At 30.7% G+C, this 18,749-nt stretch overlaps 1 protein-coding gene across 7 annotated transcripts in view; it reads left to right on the top strand.

The window, feature by feature from the left end:
* The first annotated feature begins 1,021 nt into the window (after nt 1-1,021).
* Nucleotides 1,022-18,749, top strand: part of LOC134716352 (ras-specific guanine nucleotide-releasing factor 2-like) — a 119,406-nt gene continuing 101,678 nt past the window's right edge. For 6 of the 7 annotated variants that reach the window (XM_063579305.1, XM_063579303.1, XM_063579301.1 and 3 more), the window contains exon 1: nt 1,023-2,167. In XM_063579305.1, the coding sequence (XP_063435375.1) occupies nt 1,898-2,167 (270 nt within the window). In that variant the 5' untranslated portion in view covers nt 1,023-1,897. Of the gene's footprint in view, nt 2,168-18,749 lie in introns of all 7 variants that reach the window. The other variant, XM_063579302.1, reaches the window with a different exon arrangement.

The raw sequence follows: 18,749 nt of genomic DNA, 5'->3' as shown, positions 1-18,749 counted from the left end.
TATGTCAGATTTTGTTTAAAATGAGTATGGACGAAATATGTAACGCTTTCTAACCAAAAATATTGAAACATGACTTATGAACACAGGCACATGCAGTCTTAATTCCCCCATATATACCTTAATATAACACGTTAAAGTATATAAGGGGAAAATTGAGACAAGTGCCTGTGCTTACGAAATGGTATATATAACTAACCTCTCATTTGTACAACAGTTTTTTTTTTTGTATATTTTTTGCCCTGTTTGTTTTTCTTCGCTACATTTATTTTAAATTAATACGTCTAACTAGAAAAAAGAATGAAATATTTACATATACTTATGTTTGTAAATTTTGACAACAGATGCAGAAATACTAGTTTTCAGATTGTAAAATGAACGACTGAGTAGATAATTTATTTATTTTCTGTCAAATACTATTACTGCACGTATCATGCCCGAGGTATCATGATTCCAGTTCAGAGACAACGTCATTAAAAATTGAAGGAAATATATATAATTTTTCAAAATATTGATTTTGTTCATGGATTTATAAAATTTGTGGCAATAATGAACAAAAGGTTTAATAAGCAAGTCATCCTGTATATGTATCTATTTGTTGTAACATACTGCCACGTTCTACCAAGCTAAACAATGTTACGAGATATTGATTTTATCAACGGTGAGGTAGCGTTTATATATTTTTGTCCCCGCGGTTAATTTTAATGTAATTTCACGTCATGTGACATTTTTCTTTGCAAATCTCGTGATCGCCTGCTGCATGAACATTTTCAGAAATCTTATGGTAAAAAATGAGCTTGATAATCCTAAAAGAAAAAAACGTAAATTGGAAAATAAAATAGGATTTTTTCATAGAATTCAAGAATCTTAGTTCAAGATTTTTATATAATTCTGGAATTATCTATAAGAAAAAAAAACGTATTTCTGAATTAGTTGTCAATAGCGACAGTTAATGCATTGTATGTTAATTCGGTAGAATAATTGGCCTATCAGATATTCATTGGAGAATTAGCAAAAATATCTATACATAGGCTTTCTTCGGCAGCTGCGTAACAAATGGAGAAAATGTCATATATAACTTTGCTTGGACTCAGGTGAAAATTTTATGATTAGCGCTTAAACAATTTATTTATTTAATCCATTGTTAACATGTGGAGGATTCCAAAGTTATTATCTTCTGTCATCGATCAGGGTAAGATAGGTGAATTTTTATTTCATAAACGATAGTGACATATTACGCACAGAGCCATGTTCTTTCAAGATAATACTTACCGCCGCGCCAGACTACAATATGAAAATGACAAAAATTTAACGGCAACAGCATATTTTTGTCTGTGTCAATAGATTGTGTTGTAACTGGAAAAAAAAGTTTAGCTGGAAAAATATGTAATTTTTTTTGCGGACAGAGGAGACATTTTCCGTGAAGCAATCTAATCAGAAATTGCAGAAATCTTAGAAATGTTAATTGCGGTGATGAGATTAAAATGGAAAGTGGAAATAATGGAAAAATACAGTGTTTATTTTCCGACAAAAATGAAGCTTTAATAATGTGAATCGATATAAATTCTACTTTTTATCACTTATTTATATGTATATAAGACAGAGAATATGTTAATTAGGAACTAAGAGGAAAATTATGATGATAATGTGGGGAAATTAAAGTAGCGAAGCATTTTGTGTATTTGTTTATTCACAACAAAGAACTAGTAAAAGTATATTTATGAAATGTGTAATAAAGGTTGCCGCTTGTTATTAGAACGTCTGCTGCGGTATATTTTCTGATCTGGATTTTAAATGCATATATATATATATATATCTTAATTAGAACAGCGAGATTTTTGTAATGGTAATATAGTGTTAATTCAGCTTTTAATGTTTTGCTGCTTAAAAAGTATTAACCATGCAGAAAGCTATAAGATTCAACGAAAACCAGCTAATATACTTGGCAAACAAATCTCGCCAAGAAAATACAATAGCAGGATTTTTACACAAGAAGAGTTCCGATACTGGAAAGTGGCAACTGCGTTATTTTATACTTTACCAAAATCTTTTACTGTATTTTGAGAACGACCAATCAGTGAGGCCGTCAGGGGTTGCGCTCCTTGAAGGAAGCTACTGTGAACGTGTGCTGACACCTGCGGCAGTCAAAGGGAAAGATACAGAAAAACAGGTGAGTGACAGGTTCACAATTTTCAAATATTCATTCATATATTTTATGCAAAGCGTCCTTTAAAAAGGCAAAATTCAAGTTATTGAAAGTAAAATGAAACAAAATTTGAAATGGAGACTACAAAATTTATAACGGGGCCCAGGAGGAAAAGGAGTTATCGTCCCTGAATCCAATATCGTACCCTATCTTGAAGTGTTACTGACTGTCACAATACTATAACATTTCTTAATCTAATATCTGCGAGAGATTGGTGCCATCTAGAGACTTTTAGCATGATAATTAACTAAACAAATGCTAGTAACAGCATAAATTAGACATTCCTTTAAAAAGGAAGATACAAATAATGCAACAGTTCATTTTGAACTAAAAGCTATATATATATTAAAGTACTGTAGGAACTATCATTTTCAATGTGTTTTAAAAATCAAGAAATGTGTGTTTTAACTAATGATGAATTGATTAATGAAATTGAGTCAATGTAATTTTATTTGAACATGAAACAAATATCATATTCTATTACAATGATGTTTTGCCCACTTTGTTCCCAAACCATAACAGGGAAAAATGATATTATATCAATGAGAGACAAACAGAATATTCAACATACTGAATGTGGACAGTTGAGGGAATATGAACAATAATTGTTGCTGCTTATATAATTAAAGTCCTGATTTAAGTGATAAAACTCAATGTAATTGTTTTGCACACAATGTGTGACAGAGATATTTTTGGGTGTTGCAAAGCTCATAAGAAAATTCATATAATTGGGTTTTATGAGACACAACTACTGCAACTAGCAAGATTAAGCTAACTTTTGAAAAGATGTAAAATATTAGATCATTAAGGGGAGATAATTTGTAACCAGACAGTCTTTCCTTTAATTTGTGATGTAAATCATATTATCAGAAATGGATTTCTTGTATGGTGAATTTTGGTAATATAAAGATACTTTTAAGCTATAGAATCAAATAATTACACAAAGCATTCATGATTAAAATAGATTATCTCAAAGAATTTGAGATTTGATAATATATCTCCAAGTATTCTTAAATCAATCAGATAATCTCAAAGAATTTGGTCCCAATGTATTGTGGGATTAAACCAAATAATCTCAATAGTATTTAATACCATGTGATACAAAATTGCTAATATAGCTGTATGAAAACATTAGAAAAACCTCAGTCAACTTTTTGTTTGAACATGAAGACTTAATTTATCTGAGATCAACCCATAACTCAGTAAACCATCTGTAGAGCAGGGCTTACAAAAAATATTTGAGCCAGCCGGACATTTTATATCTGATCTCGATTTTTATCTCTTAAGACTTAGTCACAAACATTGACAAAAGGCAATTATGGTAATCAGATGGCAATTTCAATGACTGACATTAGATAAAAAAAAAAAAACGATTTTAAACTTTACTTTGATATGAATTTGATGTTTGGATGTACAGTGTAGAGCAGGAGTTGTCAAGGAAATAGAAAATTTCTCTTAGGTTCTTTGTAGACAACAACAAAATAGTTATCAAATATGGAAAATATTTCTGAATTGATTTGTTTTAAAAATCAATTTATATTTATCCAAGGGTTGTTGTTTTATTAATCAGTTTTATTTTCTCTTTCATGCTAGCTTCAATATTTTCACATTTCTTTATAGAGTCAATAAATCTATAGAGAATTTACACAATTATTATTGAAAGTATGACATGAAATGATATGTAGATTGAGAAAGAGATAAACATGAACCAATGACTGTTATAATGTAATTTGCTCTCTAGTACATTAGCTTGTATTTCACACTTGAAACGATTGTATGTATTATTGCTTACATACTTTTGAACTTGATGAAAAAATTTATCTCTCATTCACAGAATTTTGTATAATTAAAATAATTATATAGCAATTACCATGGTATTTGATGACAAATTTTGTGTTACATCTAAGTTGATATATTTAGAAGTTGTTATATGTAATTGTCCTAGATGTCACAAGTATTTTGAAATGTACTTTTTAGATGCTGTAAAAATACATAGGTTTTCTCCAATTTGATGGGATTTTTTATGGACTTCTTCAAATATTTATTTTTTAGAATTGCATTAACCTTAATGTCTCCAAGCTATATCATATCTAATAGGGGTTACGTTTTAAATGAGAGTCAATTTTTCATCTTCTCAGTAACATATTTTAAGTTATAAGGTTGCTTAAAACCAGAAATGTATACAGATCAGTTATGCAGAACTGCTGTATGCAAAGAGGATACCAAAAATAAACTGATCTAAAGCAGAAAATAAATATTATAGTACTTAATAGAAGCAGGAAACCAGGATAAGATATTCCAATACTATTGGAATATCACAGGACCATATGATTTTGTTTGTATGTTATGATGTTCTTACTCAGGAGATATATGACAATAATTGTAATGATTCTGCTTTCCACTTTTGATATTGTAATTTTATTTCAATTATTTTACCATAATATTTGTGTCTCTAAGATTAGCCTCACATTATTTCCAATGATAATAACCTAAAGGAAGAGTTGTTTCCTATTATTTCATTTTTTCATAGAGATTAATCAATAGAGGTGTTATCTTATGTAGAGGAAAAGCGTGTCTGGCGTTTTAAATTATAAGCTTGGTACATTTGATAATTATTCCCCTTTATTTCACTAATTCACCTTTTTTTATTTTTGAAGAGTTGTTTCTCACACTTCAACCAACCATGGTGTTTATGGAAGATATATCTCCCATTATTATACCATGATATTACCATGATATACATCATTGGAAGAGTTATCTCCCTGTATTCAATTATTTGGTCAAGAAATTCTTAATCTTTTGATGAGTTATCTCCCATTCTAACAGATAGAATTCTCAGTGTATAACTTTTTCATATGAATATCATTTTTTCAATGTGTAGAAAATTTGGTAAAAATTCTAAAGCACAATTATGAGGCAGGTATTAGCTCTGGTTGCTGTTGGCAATTGTCTGCCACTTTTGTTTTTCACCTATTGTTTCATTGCATTGCTATAAGACGTGTCACAGTACTTTTCTATCCCTAATTCATGTATTTAGTTTTGATGTTATGTTTTTGTTATTCTCATCAGATTTTGTACAAACCATATAGGTCGTTTCTGTGTGGGTTACATTTTGATGTTGTGTTTCTGTTTTGTCGTTGTTCTCCTCTTACCGTATATTTAATGCATTTCCCTCAGTTTTAATTTGTAACCCTGATTTGTTATTTTCTATCAATTTATGAGTTTCTAACAGCAGTATACTACTGTTACCTTTATTTGTCACAAATCAGGCTGTTTGTTGGTTGTGGTTGGCAGTTGTCTGCCATATTTGATTGTCATCTTTTGTTTCATCACAAATCAGGCTGTCGGTTTTCTCTTTTGATTTGTTTGTGAAGCACTTGATGTGTAGACTATCTTGTTCTCTTACTCTGACATATTAATTATTATAACCACATATTCTCATGATATAAAGCTGTTAAACAACTGTGAAAATCACTCGATCAGCCAGTCAGCCTGACATATTAATACTTCCATGCAATGAGAAGTTTTAAATCTATTCTTACATACTTGTAGGCATGGTGATACAATTTTAACATCAAATAGCAAGATTCTTCAAATATGAAAGTTATTTTTTATAATCTATATTGTATATTCAAATGTCTAACTATTGGCTTACCAAGGGATTCAGTTTTGACATACACTTTTCCTCTTATAATTAGGTTAATACGATTTAACATTTAGAAATGTGACAATTATCTCTTAGGGGGATAAGGTTGTTACAGTGATTAGTTCCTGTATCATCTGATCTTTCTGTGCTAATAGGTTTGAGTACAATCAGCGGTAGATCCAGGAAGAGGGTTCCTGGGGTTGGAAACCTCTCTTTTTTCTGATGATCAATGCATCTGTATGGGGACACAAAGTTGGACCCCTCCCTTTTGTACTGGATTAGGAACCCCCTTTTATAAATGGCTGGATCTGCCCTGGAAATATAGTCATAAGAAGATGTAAAATGATGACCGTCAATGAGGCAACTCTTGACCAGAGACTAAAGGAGGTACAAGTAAGCAATTATAAGTCACCTTACAACCCTCAACAATGAGCAAAACAAATACGTGCACAGCAAGCTATAAAAGGCCTGAAATGACATATGTAAATCAATTGGAAAGGAAAACTAACAGCCTGATTTATGTATGTTAAGAATTATGAATTATGAATGGTTTGAGATATTAGGTTGACTTTCTAGGACTTGTAAAAGCCATTATAAATGTCAATATTATGTATGAATAAATGATCAGATGTTACTATTGCCAAGAATTTGTGGTATTTTATAATTCAGAATCAATAATACCTGTTTTATTGTACATGTTTAAAGGAGGGACCTTGCTTGTTACACGTATTGTAAACCTGCATTGTATTGAGGCCTCTAATGTTTTACATTTATCAATGTTAACTCTGCATAGAACCTCTCTTACTTTGCAATTCACTTGCAGTCTTCACATAAGCTTGATTTTCTATTTTATTATATTTAAAAATAGCATCTAGTGTCATCTAAATGCAACACTATGCAATTTATCAAGTTAATATGAAACTCAGAAAGTTCAGCAGAAACTGTTCTAATTACTTCTCTAAGCTGATTTGATTGGTTTAGAATTCAACACATAAAATTATTTATACTTCAATTTCCTTTAAAATGACTGCAGGCAGGTAATGAACCTAATTATTCTGTAGGAAATAATCGTGTTTCTATATAAGGGAAGTGATCGGGACGTTTCTTCCTCTGATACATCGGAGTTGTTAGTAAATAACGCTTTATTCACGGCTTGGTAAATTACCCAGTATCGTCAAGTCATCTAAGGTTTCTATATAGCTTTGGAATCAAAGATAAATTCAGATTTTCCCCTGTTATGATTGAATGTAATATAAAGGTCTTTCATATGAAAGATCAAAGATAACCCAATGCAATGGTATATTTAAATAAGAAGATGTGGTATGATTGAGAATGAGACAACTCTCCACAATAGTCCAAATGTCACAGATATTTTAACAAAGGTAGATCACTGTACTGCTTTCAACAATGAGCAAAACCCATACAGCATAGTCTGCTAGTTCTTTGAGAATTTAACATTTCTGACAATTTTAGCTCTTTAGTACATTAATGTAGTATAAGATTGAAAGCTCAAGATACTAGTAATTAATTTGAAATAAAAATCTAGAAATACTTTGTAACATCTTAATAAATGTTCAGCCTATATATGTGTTAGTGCTGAACCATGATACTGTAAAAGTGTCAAGTATAATATATCATATTTATCTAATACAGTTTAACATCAGACACAATGGAAGCCTGCTGATACAAATGACCCGTCTGACATTTACAATATTATTTAGGATACCATACATCGTACCTGTTAATGTACTTAAATCATGTAGACAGTTAGGAAATACTAATAAAACATGTACTTATATGAAAAGTACCAGTATTCTATTTCAAATTAATATGGATGAAGATAAAAATTGAAGAGAAATTCCCTGAAAACATGATTAATAGCTGTATCTAACCATGGATTTAAAAAAAAAAATGTATAAAAGGGAAAAAGAGTCCTTATAAATGTGACTGAGTAACCTGACAACTCAAACAAGACATCTACAGGTTGACATTCAATAACTAATAGTGCAATATGATTTCTCTTTGCTTAACCTTTTGACAGTTTAAAAAGCTCTGGTTTGCCTGTGTATGTAGCAGTAAATTCTTTACTAGAAGAATGTCACCAATTAATACACATGGAGTTTTCTTGAAACCTGGAAAGTCTTTCTGTAGCTCAGGGAGAGTTAATGAGATCTCTCGATTTGTCGTAGAATTTCCTAGGTTTCAGATATCTTGGGGATTGTCTAATTTTATCAAAGCACTGGTTGTTAATTAGATAAAGCTTGAATTAGTTACCAATAATTTAATTGATAAGGTAACACTGGCTTGTAATATTTTATTCCCTGGTGGAAAAAAGATGAAATATTTCTGTGTTGTACGGTGACGGTTCAGATGACATTTACATTAATCACAAGTCTTTACAATTATTTTAACAATTGGAATTTAGTTGGACAGAATAATATGGATTGTAAGTTACAGTGAAGTTCTAAGTTATGCCCCTTGATTATTATTAAAAGAACGTTTTCATCAATGATAATTTTTTTGATTTGGTCAAGCACAATATATACAAGCTGTAGTTTTTTATTTGTCATTTTCCCATCAGGTTTAAGTTTTGGTCCAATTTAGTAGGTTACCATTTAGTAAGGGTTACATTCACTTGAAATTTTAACTTTAATGATCACTTTTAATGAATATATGCCAAATGAGGATTTTGACCGAGACTTAATGCTTCAATGAATATAGCAAGTAAGGACTGTTGTTCTATTAACACATCAAAGTTCTTGTTTTCTCTACTAATACAATTTCCTTTGTTACCATTGTTTCAATGTAATAGGCCATTTGAATGCATTTACATCTAACTTTTATTATCAAACATTACAGCAAGCTGACGCCAGCCATTCTTAACTTCCTTTTAACCATAGATATAGATACAATAATAAGACCCAAAAAAAATAAACAAACTTAGCTTAAACAGTTTATACCAGAAATTGTGTTTCAATAAACTAGAAAAGATTTAGAATTAAACAAGGACTATTGCATATATACATATACAAAAATGTTCTAAAAACAAAGTGCCATCTTAATTTTAAAAAAAAAATCTTTTATTCACAGGCACTTGTTTCTGAAACTCTTATTTACCTACATTTTGAATTTAAGTATACTATATAGGTTAAACCTGTGTTTGTGCTTTCATTGTACAAGAGAATAGAATAATTTAAATTATCAAATTTGTATGTCAGATGTGAATTATTTCTATGTGCTTTAAACAATTAGATGATTTTAAAATTCCTGTCATTACATCTGTTTCTGACAAAGTCTGCTTTTGATTGATTCCGTTACTAGTGGTAATCAAAGTGATTGAAAAATCAGTAAATTGATTAGTTATTGGTAATCATTTCCCTTAAAATCACTTGTAAATGTAAACCAATTTATTCACTATATCATATTTTGATAATTTCTCCATTACTTTTAATTCATTAGATTAAGGTACGGTCTCTGTAAAGTAAAGGCAAGCGAAGCTAGTATTGATTTTTGTACCAGCTTTGGATCAAAGTAGAACAGGGAAACAGTAAGTGGAAGTTACCAGTTTAATCCTCTTGCAGCAGTATATTATTGCTAATAGTGATTATATTCTGGTATTTTTGTAAAGAAGGCTTCAATAATAAAAATTAGAAAATATACTAGAAATGAGATTTTCTGCCATTAAGGGTCTAGGCCAAGGCTCACATTACCTTGAACTTAAGTCCAATCCAATATAGGTTTATTAGCTCAAGCTTTAGCCATCACTTGGCGTCCGTCATCATCCATCGTCGTCCGTCATCCTACGTCTGGTGAAAACTATTTCAATCATCTTCTCCTCTGAAACCGCTAACCAATTCCAACCTAACTTAAGCTGAATGATCCTTAGGGTATCAAGAGTAAAGTTTGTGTTTTATTTTCTGTTTAGTAAAAAAACATGACTGCCATGCCTAAAAATAGAACATATGGGTAAAATGCAGTTTTTGGCTTATATTTCAAAAACCAAAGCAGTTAGAGCAAACCTCACATGGGATTAAAGTGTATATTAGGTAAAGTTCTATCAGCCCTGAAATTTTAAGATGAATGTTATAACCCATTGTTGGGTTGCTGCTACTAAATTGGTAATTTCAAGGAAATTTTGCAGTTTTTGGTTAATATCTTGAATAGCATTAATGATAAATATAAGTTGTAAATAGCAAATATGTTCGGCAAAGTAAGATCTACATAAAATTTTTGTATGATCAAAACTGTCAATTGACCCCTTAAAGAGTTATTTTCCTTTTAGGACAATTTTACACAATTTGTTTATCATGTTTTCTAACTTTAAAAAATCTTTTCCTCTAAAACTACTGAACCAATTCTCATATTTGTTGAAGGTGGTACAGTGGGATGAAGTTGTTGATGTGTGTGTCATTTGGTCGCCTTTTGATTGAGTAAATGCCTCATTAGCAATCATACCACATCTTTATTTTATAATCCATAGGCCAGATAACATGACAGAAGTGACCAATTTTCGACAATGACTGATTATAAAAAATCAATTGATCTGGTCAATTGCCTTGATCAAAGCAAGTGGATATAATTATATATATTTATTATAAAGTATGGGGTCTAAAATTGACTTTTAATACAAAACATTTAAACACCTCATGAAGACCCTCAAGACAATTTGTTTCACTAGAAGCCTTAATTGCCACTTAAGAAGGTACTGTCTATTTGAATTTAAGGTCAGATATAAGTGTATAGATTTGTATGGTTAGAGATCAAAGATCTACTTCAAATATACAATGGTCAAAGTAGTATGCACTTAATATGGTCAACAGCTATATCTGTATGGACATAATAGCATATTGAAATATATGGATCATCAATGTTGAAAATCAACAAGGGTATAACAATTAACTCGGTCTGTGTTATCTGTTTTTGTATGATTATATACAAACATCTACACCATTATATGTCTTTTGGCCAACATGTTTTTAAACTTTTATTGAATAAGTTTTAATGATAATGGTGATTTTTGACTCATATAATGGCTTTTTATTAAGTTCACAAAAGGTTATTTTTTCTGTATCAGGTGTATATAGTTTTTGACTCCTTTGTCATTTATACAGTCCATCAGTCATTTTAGTTTTCAGATGCTAACTCAAATACTTTATATTGTACAGTATATTGCAATAAAATTGAGAATGGATATGGGGAATGTGTCAAAGAGACAACAACCCGACCAACTTACATTTCAAAAATTATAGAAATATCCTTATTGATTTTGAGTGTCTAAGGTCAAGGTCATAGTTACAAAATATAAACCAAAATTTATTTCGGAATGCTTTACCCAATGCTTTATAAATCAAATTGCACAGCATCTCAGGTCAATAGACTGAAATGTGTGTAGAAAAATTGTGTGGATGCTGAGCCAAATATTAAAATTTAATTGAAATCTATCTTAAATATATGTTCACACATATGACGGAAGATCACTATTAATTTTGAAGTCACTAGGTCTAATGTCAAGGTCAAAGTTCATAAAAAAGAGTTTTTGGAATTAATATTGTCTGTAATCTTAAAAGAAATGAATAGTACTTTAGTAAGTTGACAAACAAAATGCAGGATGCTTCTAGTTCTTCTCCTTTATTTTGAGCCCCCTTAGTCTAAGGTCAAGGTCAAACTAGTAGTTACTATAAAAAAAGAAGGACAAATTATGTTGAAAAGAGAAGAATCATATGTAAAAGTACAAAAACTATAATGCCAACAGTTCAATATAAGCTTAAAACCCTTTCCCTTTTATATATGGTGGGAGTTAGGAATGTGAGCTACTATTTCAGCTACAGCTTTCCTGAAAATTTAATTTAATTTTATAATGTTTAAGTCATTTTTACTGGTGAATAACATTGGTGGAGACCTGAGGAGAAACAATCATAAAAATGTTGAGTGTTTATCTTAGTAAACTTTTATTGGTGTCCTTGGTTTTTAGCTTATTTATTGACTTCTCAAGATTTTTTCTATTATTCTTTGTAAGAAAACAAAACTACAAATAATTGAAAGTGGATTTGCTGACATATTTTTTTACTCTTTTGATTTTATCTTAAATGTTTTTTGTGTTTGTAACATAATGTTGTAACACAAATTATTTGCATATTCTTGGTAACAGCTTAACCATACGACAAAGATTACATGTGTATAAAACTAATGTATTTGTACTTATTGTTAATGTGTCAGCGACCTAAATCAGTTTTCCATAATGTCATGTAGGCAAGATGTCATGCTGCTTTTCTGGTTACAAGACAATTAAGAAAACTAATGATAGATTGTTACACTTGTCAAATGCAAGTAGTTATATTTAGAACACAAACATTGCAGACCCCATCCCTTTATACAAAGGTCAATTATAATACACATGGCTACTCCCACTCTGCACTTTGCAGCATGAATTCTAAGCTTGTAATTCAGATTTGTGATTGAGTTTCATCCAAGTGCTAACATTCATCATCTTAATGGTAGTTGTATGCTTGGTTTTATATCTATGATTTTTGATTTAGATTAGTGCTTGATCACCATCCTGGTGCTTGGTCCTGTGGCAGATTGTGTTGGTTCAGACCGAGATTCCCAGTTTTCTTGCTGAAGATTGTGGTCCTTTTCTCCTGGTACTCTAGCTACAATGCTGAAAGTAGTTTTGAAATGCAAGTCTATGGCTTACTGCCATCTTAAAATGTACTTGGGAGGTCTTTTTTTTGGGGCAAATTATTTTTAATGCAAAATTTTTAATTTCAGTCAACACTAAAATGAATTTAATCAATTACAATACTAATGAAATTAATAAGTTAAACATCATAACTGGAAGCTACCTTTAAAGTGTATAAGGATAACTTTACACACTATCTATAACTTAGTCAAATAAACACAAGAGTTGGACATTTGGGAGATTTCGAGGGAGTTTTAATTTTTTTAATTTTTTAACAAAATAGTGGAGATATGGCACTTATCTGCATCAGTATGTTGCAAATCATTTATAGAATTTTAAGTTTGTTTTTAAAAGGAATTTAAATATTTTGTCTTTTCTTTAATTTTTGAAATTTTCTCGTGACGTCTTTATCAATAATTACGTTTGTATGACAGAGATTCAGCTCCTAACTACTCACAGTACATTAATATTACTGCAATATCAGCCTGTCTTTGTTAATTCACTAACTGTAGAAGCATGTGAAATACATACTTAGGATTATCAAATCAAGTCTAATGAAAAAAGAATATATCTAGCTCATTTGAGACCTGTTGCTAATGAATTAAATAAAACAAACAAGCCAACCATTATATTCATTGCGATTTTGTATCACCGATCACGGAAAAGCATTGTTGACTGATGTTGTCCTAGGTATTGTCGGGTAATCATTGATTTTATATCCTCGTATAGATGAAAAATACTGATTCGCTTTGGGTATTATTTTATTGATGCTGGGAATTGGTTGACAAATAAACTTCACTAAAATATCCACTATTTCTGTGACAGAAATTGAGCATTGATATATTATCTAGCTTACGGTATTTTTTCTGACGATCCTTTCTTCGTCATTCCTAGATAATTTTAGTGAAGGTTTAGAATTGTCAAATGGAAAGAATTGTAAATCCTAGTTTATTGCTATGAAATGTTTAGCCAATAATTAAGATAGGTCGCTTGATAGGTTTATAGGCATTGACTTAATGAGGGACATGGAAAAATGTCACTTGAGGGTTTAGGTAAAATATTTTATGAGGGAGGTGGAATTTTATTGAGAGATGAGGAGAGTTGTCGTAATTATTGTGGTTTCTCAATCATGATTCCTTAATCTTACACATTTATATTTTGTTGTTTGATGTCACAAATATCATGTGTGAGGCACTCTTAGAATCATAGTAAAATCAACTGGACTTGTTTCAGATGATCATATCATAAATTTTAAGTTTTTTTTTTTTTCGAGTATTGGTTGTATAGAATGCACTGAAAATTATAAAAGAATGGGAAGTAACTCTCTTAGTGTCAACTTGATTTAAATAATTGTCAAGATTATGTTGCCTAAGAGTCAGTGATCAGATAAAATGAAGGATAGGGTAGGGTTCATGCACATATACTTGGTAAATCATAATTGAATTCATTTTAAAAACTAAATTGAAATAAACGATTTACTTTAATTTTGTGCACTATGTACCAACAAGATTAGCATGTGGTAAGAGAATAAAATAGTAATCGCAATTATATTGAATATAAAACTAAGAGGTCAAATGCCCCCTTTGATAAAAAAAAAAATTTGCATAAAAGCATCAGACATCCTATAATACAATTGCACTAAAAAAAATAATGCAAGGCATGCTTATAGATATTGGAAGATGTGGTATGTCTTAGTTTGGCAAAGGCTTGAAATTGACACCTACATGTAGGCAACAAATGTTCCTTTCAAAAATAGTTTCTTCTCCTTTAGCAATCCAGTCATCATTTAAACTATTACTTTAAATTAAGCTGCAGAACTGTAGCACATAACACACTTCCTTATAGAATGTTTTGACAATTTGCTTCTATGAATTAAACATTGGAGGTAAAGGAGTAGGTCCAGTAATACCTCTTTTTGGCCCCAAAATACAGCAGTTTTACAAAACTGTTAAAATGTTAACTTTTAGTTATTTATTGGAAAGAAGAATGCTTGTACTACACAAATATGAGCTGTTTTTGACAGTACAATGCACATATATCGGGTAGTAGCACCATTAAGTCCTGCTCATTTACTGAAATCTTCACAATTCTAGCATTTTAGCTAAATTTTAGACGGTTTCCGTGTAAAACGAAAGTCACAGGCTGCATTCGTGTTCATCCTTAATATTGAAATGTAAGTTCTATTTGATGATAACACATAATATGATAAAGGTTGAGGATGAACACGGATGCGGCCACTTTCATTTCTGACAAAAACCATCTGAAAAGTGATATTTTGCTGCAAATTTGGTAGATTTTTCAAAAATGAGCTTGAATCAGATCGTTTTTAATGGCTAAATCAGTTAAAATCTTTCACATAAACAAATTGAATCAAATGAAATAGACACTTAAGTGTTTAAAAAGTGGTCAAAATCTTTCATCAGATGAACCTGAAATTTGAGGCCAAAATTGGTCCTTACCGGACCTACTCCTTTATTGTAATTACAGATGATATAGAGGCTTTAACTTTTAAGTTCTGGTTGAGGGTAAATGGACTGCATTATATTATTATTTTTATTATGCTGGACATTAATAGATACATGATCATAAAAAATATATGTAGAAGGTCTAAATTGTCTAATGGTAATAACATATATAAGTTATAAAAAACACCGTTATATAATTATTCTTCCTGGTATTGACACAACAGACAATGACATTATACCAAAACCTGACCAAAATAACAAAATTTCAATCTAGTCATTAAAACCTAGTGAAATTAGAAATCGATAATACCTAGGCATATAATGTTTGATTAAAGGAAGACCTCAAGGGAAATTTTCCCATATTATCAATATAGAATCTTCATTCTCCATTCTTTGCCAGTATGTTTTACCATTACTTTTTCATATTGTCACAGAACCGTCCATTTGTTGACAAGTGGGTCCAGGAAACAAAAGAAAAATGGCGAGATTATAATCCATTAGGGGGAAATGAAAAAGATGGTTGTAAAACAATATTCTGCTCAAATGGCCTGTGTTATGAGTTCTTGTGAACAATATTGTATTTCATTCTAGAGTATTGTACTGCATTTGTTTACCTCAACTATTGTATTTTTATTTATATTGTATGTTTCTCTTTTAAACTTGTATTTAGATTTTAGAGCATAAAGTATGTATATCTATAACAGAATGTTGACTACCATTGGTCAATAGTGGTGGTAGATATGTAAACATGCTCAACAGCTGAGTCATACATTATTTACATGTTTAGTGTACCAGTGTTACAATGACACACATTTAACGCAGGATGTACTTTAATAATTATTGAACAAACACGGAAATTGTTTCTTTAGAGACTTGTTTGTTCAGTCTCATCAATATTTAATTAGTTTTTGCCATTAATCACTGTTTTTTTCTCTTCTCTGAGCAAGACTGCAAATGATTGGCAGAAAATTGTACCACCTTTTTAATTATCAATACAGTTCTATAAGGTCATAATCTCAACTTGCCTTCATTTCAAGCCAACCTCTCTTTCATTATCAATACAGTTCTATAATGTCATAATCTCAACTTGCCTTCATTTCCAGCCAACCCTTTTCGTTCATTTTTTTACATAAATAAGGAAGTTAGTTTTCTTGCTTGAATTGTTTTACATTGTCTTATCGGGGCCTTTTAAAGCTGACTATAGGCGGTGTGGGCTTTGCTCATTGTTGAAGGCCTAACGGTGACCTGTAATTGTTAATGTTTGTGTCATTTTGGTCTTTTGTGGATAGTTGTCTCATTGGCAATCATACACATCTTCTTTTTTATACTCTCTTTGATTATCAATACAGTTCTATAAGGTCATAATCTCAACTTGCCTTCATTTCCAGCCAACCTCTCTAACTTACATTTAATTTTTACCCTTTTGAAGCAGTGGCCTTTTTTAAAACGTGTTTGTTCTGCATTTGTTAAAAATAATCAACAGTTTTTCTGGCTGAATCCAGAATTTATAGACACACAGAACAGAATTTATAAGAAACTTTTGGTGATGGATTTTATGCTCATAAAATTATATATTTTCTAATCAAAAGTGTACACCCTCTAAGTCAACCACTAGTTTATGAGTCCTCCTCGACTTACTCTTTAATAGAAAGGTTTGAACAGGCTTAGAAGACTTCTTGTGGTAATGTTCAATGAATGCAGATTTGGCTGAACTTTTCCTGGTATTAGAAGTTGCATAATATCTGCTGATCAATATGAATTAAACATTGATAGTTTTCTTTACCACTGTCAAACATCCTTGCAGATAATTATATAAAATTGTTATTTAATGGTATTATAAACAGAAACTAATATCATACATGAATTTAGTTTTGTTCATCAATGCTTTGGCCTGTAATCAAATCAATTTAGATTTTATGAACAAATTGAACATGCCATTGTAATTGTTGCTTTCCTAAACCTTCATTATAACAGTCGGCTTCTCAGGTATAAGAAGAACACATACAGTTCTAAGGAGCCTCTAAAATAAGGAATATTTCTGAGTTTTTGCTAATTTTATTTATTTCAAAATTTGCCAGATAAGTTTGGGAAAAAAAGACTCAATTTTTACTTTTTATGGCATTATTTGTATGGACGATTTTTGGAATCACAACGAACCATTTGCTTCCATACTTTAACGAACAAAATGATATATGCTGACTTAAAGATTATAGAATTACAGTTTTAAATTTGAGATTGACATCCAGGTGTTGGAATTTCTTGCTGTGTTGAAGACCTATTGGTGGCCTACACTGTTTTTTGCTCTTTGGTTAGGTTGTTCTTTCTTTTACACATTCCCCATTTCCATTCAGAATTCTATTTATCAAACAGAGTTGATTCTTCAGTAGCGTCCATCTTGAAGCTTCATGCCTTTTATTGTTATTTATTCTGAAATAAAAGAGAAATACATTTTCTTCACCTTCATTTAATTGTTTGGAGGATGTGAGCCTGAGAGAGTATAATAATGGGTTATATGTAATGATTTTGATCATATTAGATGTATTGGATAAAATTCTAGGAAAGACAAATCCCAAGGTGATTGGGGTCACTCCTAAATAAATTCATCATTGACAACGGAATATTTGTCACATTACTCCGGAGGTGCTTTCAGTACTAGAGATTCCACAACAGCGTTAGTTTATTATAGAATAGACGACAATTTGTGTTAGCTAAGACAGCTAAAATATGTAATGGCTGATTTTTTCTAGGATTTATTTCATGGCACTGTATTCTCATTATAATTCTTATTGTTTAGCAATATAAAATTTCCCACAGAAAGTAACCAAAAGTTTGTGTGCAATAAATTACATTATTGCACTAGTGCAATAAATCTTCAAAATTCATGACGTCATCAACGACAAAACCTCAGTTTATACCAATTTTTACTTTCAAATATTATATTGCTATACAATAAAAGGGTTATTGCATGAATATTGGGGAAAATTGTCCCTCGTAGAACATATATTGCACTCGCAAGCTCGTGCAATATAAAATTCTACTCGGGACAATATTCCCCAATATTCATGCAATAACCCTATATTACTACTCAGGTTCATTGGTATGCTTTTAGTATAAAAAAAAAAAAACAGGCTGGGAAGCATTGCAAGTAATTCTTTGAAAAAATTAACCAAAAAAATAAATAATCTATCTTCTATTAATTGTCAGAGTGAAACATGTTAAATTTGCAAAATTTTAAGAATTCCACCCCATCTAGATGCTAAACTAATTATAAAGACCAATGCAGGGTTAAAAACTGGCTGGACCTATCTAATTATACCAAGATTGTTCCGACTAACTGTTCCTTCTCAATTCTAAATAATGCTTTGAAATGCTTTGAAATGCTTTGAAATGGTTGCACTAGGAAGCAAATATGACCTATGGACTATTGTTCTATTTTAAAAGTTTGCTTATTGCTTATTTTATATTATTTTTTACACAGATGCAAAGGCAAAATATATAGAGAGGATGTAGCTTTACTGCTGTTTATATTGGAGTTGTCATTAAATAGTTTTGTACAATGATGTGTTGGTTTTGTTTTAATGTTCTTGATTGGAGACTGAAAAAGTGCTACAGATCAAGGATTCCTCCTTGGCTTGTAGTCAAGAAAGAAAGTTAAGGAATACCTGAAGCCATTTTAAGGTTTAAATTGATCAGAGGTCAAGGGCAAACAAAGTACTTTTGAGTAGAATAAACCTTTGTTTGAAAAAGAATTGGTTG

Source organism: Mytilus trossulus, chromosome 4 (assembly GCF_036588685.1).
Source record: "Mytilus trossulus isolate FHL-02 chromosome 4, PNRI_Mtr1.1.1.hap1, whole genome shotgun sequence".
Taxonomy (NCBI): domain Eukaryota; kingdom Metazoa; phylum Mollusca; class Bivalvia; order Mytilida; family Mytilidae; genus Mytilus; species Mytilus trossulus.
Note: the sequence above shows the minus strand (reverse complement) of the source record. Positions and strands in the feature narration are given on the sequence as shown.